At 31.8% G+C, this 7174-nt stretch overlaps 1 protein-coding gene across 4 annotated transcripts in view; it reads left to right on the forward strand.

Annotated features, from left to right (window-relative positions):
• LOC111510601 (uncharacterized) overlaps nt 1-2916 on the forward strand; it is an 83028-nt gene extending 80112 nt beyond the window's left edge. For all 4 annotated transcript variants that reach the window (XM_074184853.1, XM_074184856.1, XM_074184854.1 and 1 more), the window contains one exon: nt 229-2916. In XM_074184853.1, the coding sequence (XP_074040954.1) occupies nt 229-2781 (2553 nt within the window). In that variant the 3' untranslated portion in view covers nt 2782-2916. The remainder of the gene's footprint in view (nt 1-228) is intronic.
• Nucleotides 2917-7174: the final 4258 nt, after the last annotated feature.

Below are 7174 nucleotides of genomic sequence, written 5' to 3' on the forward strand. Positions count from 1 at the left end.
TCTTCATTTTCATTTATTTTTGTTCAGTTCTTCTATTTTACTTGTATTTTATCTCGCTATTATTTCATTTCAGGCTTTTTTGCTTAATATAATTGTTATTTTCATCTATTCATTTTTAATTCTTCTTTTTTAGTTGTTTCAGGGATATCAAATCATTTTACATAGTAGACAATGGAAGTCTGAATTAGTGAAATTTTTATTCTACTATTTCATTATTTTCTCTTCCAGGAATTGACTTTCGTAACCATTGACCCAAAATCTCGATTAAAGTATGCTGTAGAATCAAAATTTCGCCAACTCAAATTAGAAGGAAAGTTTTCTACCAAAAAAATTAATAACATTTTGGAAAAATACCAACAGGACTTAAATGAACTTGGATATGCTGCAAAAGTTTATGACTCGAAAACTGACAGCCTATCCCTGAACAACCTGACCTTGGATGATAATGATATACGTGGAGTAGAAGAAAGAATCAAAGTATTCACCCCTGAAGTTTTGACAAGCAATTCAAGATTAACTCAAAATAAAAACGATCTTCTTGATAAAGTTCTTCCCAGGGTGTCCAGATATTCCTATCAAGATAATATATCTTTCAGTTCCCCGTCATTCGATCCACTCAATGAATCTTCTGAATTTATGACTTCAAATCCACCGGTTGACTTCCCATTAAAATCAGTAGCTACTAATAGTATAATTCAAGAATCAGATCCATTAAATTTTTTTGCTGGATTGTCTTCGCTACCATCTAGTGATATTTCAACAAGGACATCAACCCCAACTGCTCAATATTTGACAGCAGTTTGTTGCTATTCACCGTCAAGCAGTAAATTTAGTCATTGTATCGAATATACAAGTGATGTAGATCTGACAAAGGTAGAATGTTCAAAAATCCCACTAAATCGCACTATCTATAAAGAAGGGAGTATTGGATCTATTCAAAATAGTCGGGATGAATTAAATGAAAATACAACAAATTTATGTAATCAAAGATATAGAGATTATGTTTCACCTATAATTGCAGTAGTGGAAGGAATGAACGATACAACTGTATCTTGGAGAGAGGGGCATGCAGAAGATGAGAATACTAAAATTAATATTATTGCTGACGTCACTATTAACAAAACATATGACAAAGTACCAATGAAAGTGAAAGGAATCGATGATGCCCCTAGAAGTACTAGTTTGCAAAGTAACACAAATCAATCTGAAAGTAGTGAAAATAATTGCATATTTGGCGTATGTTCACAAGATAATTCTAGTTCCAAATGGTTAGCTTCTTCATTTAGCAAAAAAAATATTTCTGATGGTTGTAATAATTCACCATTATATTCAGATAAAAGCCACGATAATTATAATGCTGTAGGTGTTTCTGATGGATTTTACAAACTAAACAGGATTGTCAATAGTGAAGATGAATTTAACAAGTTTGCTTCAGATTCATTCCAATACACAGTGACTCAAACGAAAGGAAATGATTGTGCTTCTACTAATGAAGCATCTGCTGTTGAGAATGATCCTGAAATTCAAACTGGTGACTTGGCCATGAACATGCCAATAGATTCATGTGGTAAAACAGTATCAGATGCATCAACGGTACAAAATGTCAATACTCATTCGGAGTCCTGCATTGAATCAAATGAAATTATTTTCGAAAAAGAAAACTCTTGTGTAACAAGTTTGTCGATTGCTTCAAAGAAACGAAATTTAGATCAGGCCTCATCCGAAACTGCCTATAAAACTACCGAAACTTCTGATGATAAAAAAAATAAGAAACCATTTATAGAAAAAGATCTGAGTGCTACACAGATTTCAATCGAAAACGATAATTTTAATAACATCTATCCTAGAACTCATGACTCAGTTTCTTGTAATATTCAGGAAAATTCAAAGATTGTGTCGTTTGACTCAAACAATGAAGAAGAAAAGTCTGCCATATTTAACGAGTTCATTTTAAGAAGACCCTCGCCCCCTTCCTCTAGTATATTGAGTTCTACAAATAAAAGTGTAAACGAAACGTTCACTGAATCTATCACCAAACTAACTCCTAAAAATGAAAAGAAATCTATGATTTCCAAGAAAATCAAAAAGTCCAAAAGTAAATCTATTCTCCTGCAAAAACTAAGTGCGCGAGAAATCAGAAAAGAATTTAAAGAACAGGACCGAAAAATATTAGAGAGTAATCCACACACCCCTAATATTTCTAAATACTTGGAACAAATCATCAATAGACCAACAATAAAACAGATCCAAAATAGTACTCAGCTTGCATTAATCAGAAAACATAATAATGGTTTGGAGGTTATTCCGGCACATACTCAAATGAAAAGAAAGCCTAAATATTTCCCTTGCAAAAAATATCAGTCTAATGAGGATTTCAATGTGTCAATTTTCAGTGATCAGAATGGCAAACCATTTCAGGAGTATTTGAATTCAAATGAAAGAGATTACGAAACTTTCAGATCTAATAGAAATAAATCAATAGAAAGTGATATTACAAATACAATGAGTACAGAAACATACAGATTCGCTGTTGTGAAGAAAAATAATTCAAAGGAAAAGTTCAAGAAACCTGAAATTGATGCAATCCAAGATGAAGACTCTGATAGGTATTCACAACCAAGTATTTTTCACGAAGGAAATGATATTAATATTATCATCAACAAATATTTGCAAAAAAACAGTTTTGTGGTTTCCCAACAAATTGATGGTCAACAAAATTCTTGGGAAAATAATAATATATTTGATAACAATAATTTGAGTAATGAGGATCTATTACTGTAAAATGATGAACAATTAAAATTTAGGTATGTTATTGACTTACCGATCACTTAATGTTTTCAATTCAATTGTTTCAAAAGTTAACATAGTTAAAAATGCTTTTCATGAAAAAATGTAAAATACATTTTCATGTGAAAATGGCTGACTTTTACTGATCATTGTCTTGTTAAGGTGATGGTTTTTAGTGGACGGATTCGCGAAAAATCAATCCAATGAGTAAAAACATGAATGTTTCAAAATGAAATTATAAAACATTCTTCTCTCTCAACACATCTACGCAATAGGTTATTTAAAATGCCTGCCGAAAAACAACTACTTTGCCTGATAATATCCGGCACCACTGAATTATATCATATTTAATATCTCACAGAGGGTAGTCTTGTAGATGCTTCTCGTTCATTACTTATACCTCGGTTTCGAGGTATTACCTCATCAGTGCAGGAAATATCCGGCCCAAATAGCAGTGTGCCTAGGATTCGACTGGTTTCAAGGCGGCTCGACTATATGTAATAATAATAATAATAATCTTTATTGATCCCAAAAAACTAGAATGTTTATAACAGGGATATAATTTAAAATGATTAAATAAATTATTTCAATATTAAATATCAGTTACATATACAGCACATAAATACATAAATACAAACACAAATATACATACATATTTACATATACACACACATACATATATAAATATATACATTTTTGAATTATAATGGTAATTAAAAACAAAAAATGTAATATGGAGATCAGAATTTCAATTAGAGGAAGAAAGCAGAAACTTTTTCAATTCCGATTTGAATTTTGTTTTTCGATTCATTTTTAGTTTCTCTGGAAGATTATTATATATTTTAACTCCTAAAAATATATAAATATATATATATATATATATATATATATATATATATATATATATATATATATATATATATATATATATTTGTTGAAAGTTCAAGATATGGTAATTTGAATATACATTTTATTATTTTATTTTGCAGTCTCTTGAGAGGATTTATTATTGATAAATTAGCTGTTCCCCAAATTGAAATTAAATATTGTAGATTTGAATATACCAAACAGAAATATATTCATTTGAGATATTTTAATTGAATAAAATTTCTAATCCTAAATAATATTTCCTAAAATTGGTCCGATTTTCTTTTTTAACATCTCAATATGAGTACCTATTCCAACAGATGTGTAATTGAATATATATATATATATATATATATATATATAGACAGGATGGCTAGGGCTAGGATGTGGAATCATACACGATCTGAGCTTGACTGCTTTAATCGGTGACCCTCGAGACAGATCACAGTTGGCACTTAGGCATTTTGTAGCGTACTTATTACAGCAGAGACTTTCATCAATGTATAGTCCTAAAAATTTTGTGTTTTGACAATATTTAATCATTTTGTTGTTAACAGTCAAATTCTCTTTGTGATTTTGTTCTTAGTTATCAACATTAAAGAAGACTTTTCATAATTCAAACTTAATTTATGATAATTCAACCAAGAGGTTAGCAATATAATGTCATTTTTCATGTTATTGTAAACTTCTTTAGTATCACTAGAAAAATAAAGCAATGTTGTGTCATCCGCGTAAAACTTAATATTTCCTTTCAACAATAATTTTGAAACAGAATTTATGTAAATCAAAAATAAAACAGGACCCAAAATAGACCCTTGTGGAACACCACAGGTGATAGTTTTCAATGAACTGGCATTTTTCCTTAGACACACAAACTGTTTTCTTTTAGATAAATAATTTTCAAACCATCTATAAATAATTCCTCGAATACCAATACTATTCAATTTTTTTAATAAAATATTATGACTGACTGTGTCAAATGCCTTTCGCAAATCGAGAGATAATAGACCACATTTCATATATTTATCTAATTGTTGAATATTAGAACTGACATCCATTACTGCAGATTCAGTATCATCCGATCTGCGAAAGCCATATTGACCTGAATATAAATAATTTTTCGAGTCTAAATAATCTATCAACCTATTATTCATGACCTTTTCGATAATTTTTGGAAATACAGGGGGAACCGAAATGGGCCTATAATTATTCATATCACTTTTGCTACCGGATTTGAATATAGGAAAAACACATGCAATTTTACAATATAAAACCTTCGTCTAAGGAAAATGTTTGTTAAATAGTAACAACTTTATCTTGTGAACAAAGTATGATACCTTCGGAAAATGTGAGATAACTAGTAAGAGCTTCATCTCGTGAATGAATCCCCAATAGCAGGCAAGAACATCTCATGTATTAACACTCTAAAACAGATATTAGTAGTATTAGCCAGGGAAGTAATTGTTTTTCGGTAGGCTTCCACCAGACTCATTACGATTCATAATGAAAAGGGTAAATTATGCTAAATTACATCTGAGTATTATACCTATTCATTTTCACAAAAAAATATGCATGTTATTTTAGAACACGTACATTTCTTTCATTATGAAGGAATTGTACTCCTGTGAACAAACATTCTCCCATAATTCAAAAGCCAGCGACGTCAGAAGATTTCGTAACTTAAATATTTTGAATTGAATTTGAAACATTCATCTTTCCCAGCGTTCCTAAATAGTAGGATATGTCAAATGCTTGTCGTAAAACTGCTTCCATAGTGAATACCACGCGTGTAACAAAATTCTGAACTCAAATTCCAATACTCCGCCTATGGCCAAGGGAATTAGGAAAACTAAGAAAAAGTGGTGTTATCGATTGAATATCAGAACAACCGAATAGTGTGACGTTTCTGAATGTACTGACATCATCGACTCGACATGTGATTTATTATATCAAAAATTACACATCATCTTCTTTCAAACAGTTCCACTGAGAACAGTAAAAACACGTAAATTTCCCCCATGGTTCGACGCCGATGTTATAAGCCATATAAAAAAAAATTAGCATATAAAAACTATAAGAAATATAAAACAGCATTTTATTAAAATCAATTCTCGGATCTGAGAAAAACTGTCAAAACTAAAATAAAAGCAGCATATAGTCAATTTACAAACTTAGGTGAAAATAATATTTTATCTGACAGCTCGACTTTCTGATTTTTCATAGACAGTAAAAAAGGTCATTCGCGTATACCGGGTATAATGAAACTTGATGATAAGGTATTTGATAAGCCTGGGGATATTGTCAATGGATTCGCCAAGTACTTCAGAAGTGTATACTTGGTTTCTAACGAGAGTATGCTTCGTGAAATACCTTGACACGTGTTTCGATCATCAAGTGATCATCTTCAAGAGGAAGATTAACATCCCTGCCTTCTCTAAAATCGATATTATTACTGCTTCAAAAAAATTAAGAAGTAAACTCACTGCAGGCGTTGACAATGTTCCTAGCCTTATGATAAAGGACTGTATCAACTTGTGCCTTCTCTGAGCAGTGGAAAATGGCTCGAATTTGTCCGATATCAACATTAACATCGAATATTAGCTTCTCTATCATCTTCACCGACGAAATTAATTTCCAGAAACTGTGCATTCTGCCCAGGTTACGGCCAATTAAATGATAGACTTGTCCTTGAACTTTAAAAGTTTTTTTCCACCACAGGAAGTCATTTGAAAACAGGTATTATATTTTCGGATATTATCCATGAAGTGTACATGATTTGGGTGTTTAAACGCCTCAAGTTGTACTTTACCGGCGCTACAACACATGCCAGGTGTCTCATCTTTCCACTTCAAGGCGTTACACCACTGACACTTGTACGTCATAGAACCTAAGACTACACTGCTGTCAGTTCCATAAGCAATATCTGGGTCATACGCCAAACCCGAAAGCAACTTGCTTCTCCATATACGCTGAATTGTATTTTCTCTATACCGTGGCTGAATCAGTCTATGCACATCAGTATTCCTGGCCTGATATAGTGCAGCAGATTGCCTATGTTTTTCAGGGTTTGCAGCCTGGTAGGTGGCCACATATTGCCTCTGTACATCAGAGTTTTTTTCTTATATTCAGACACAGCTTTACGGTGGGATTCAGATAGAGTCTGTCCATATTTTTTTGTACCTTTTTTATTTGAGTTTTTCGTGTGTAATTAGTAAACTTTGCCCTACGTTTGTTTTTTTTTCTATTAATGTCACAGACTCAGATTGGGACAATAAACTTCTTATTAAATTTTCATCACGATTCATTGAAGATACAGTAGGTGAATGTTCACGCTTTAAAACAGGTACCTCCTGACAACCCTCATCAACTTTAAGTTGCGAAGGTGTATCGATTCCAAAATCATGTTCTTCTACAGCTACCACCATACGAGGCAGAGTAATTTTCTATGCTGCTATGGGAAGATAGGCATCAAAATGCCCAATAAACAAATAATCTTTTGTTAAATCGTAATCGCCTTACC

The sequence above is a fragment of the Leptinotarsa decemlineata genome, unplaced genomic scaffold (assembly GCF_025532065.1).
Source record: "Leptinotarsa decemlineata unplaced genomic scaffold, Ldec_3_MD MMD2_tig00026358_RagTag_RagTag, whole genome shotgun sequence".
NCBI classification, from domain to species: domain Eukaryota; kingdom Metazoa; phylum Arthropoda; class Insecta; order Coleoptera; family Chrysomelidae; genus Leptinotarsa; species Leptinotarsa decemlineata.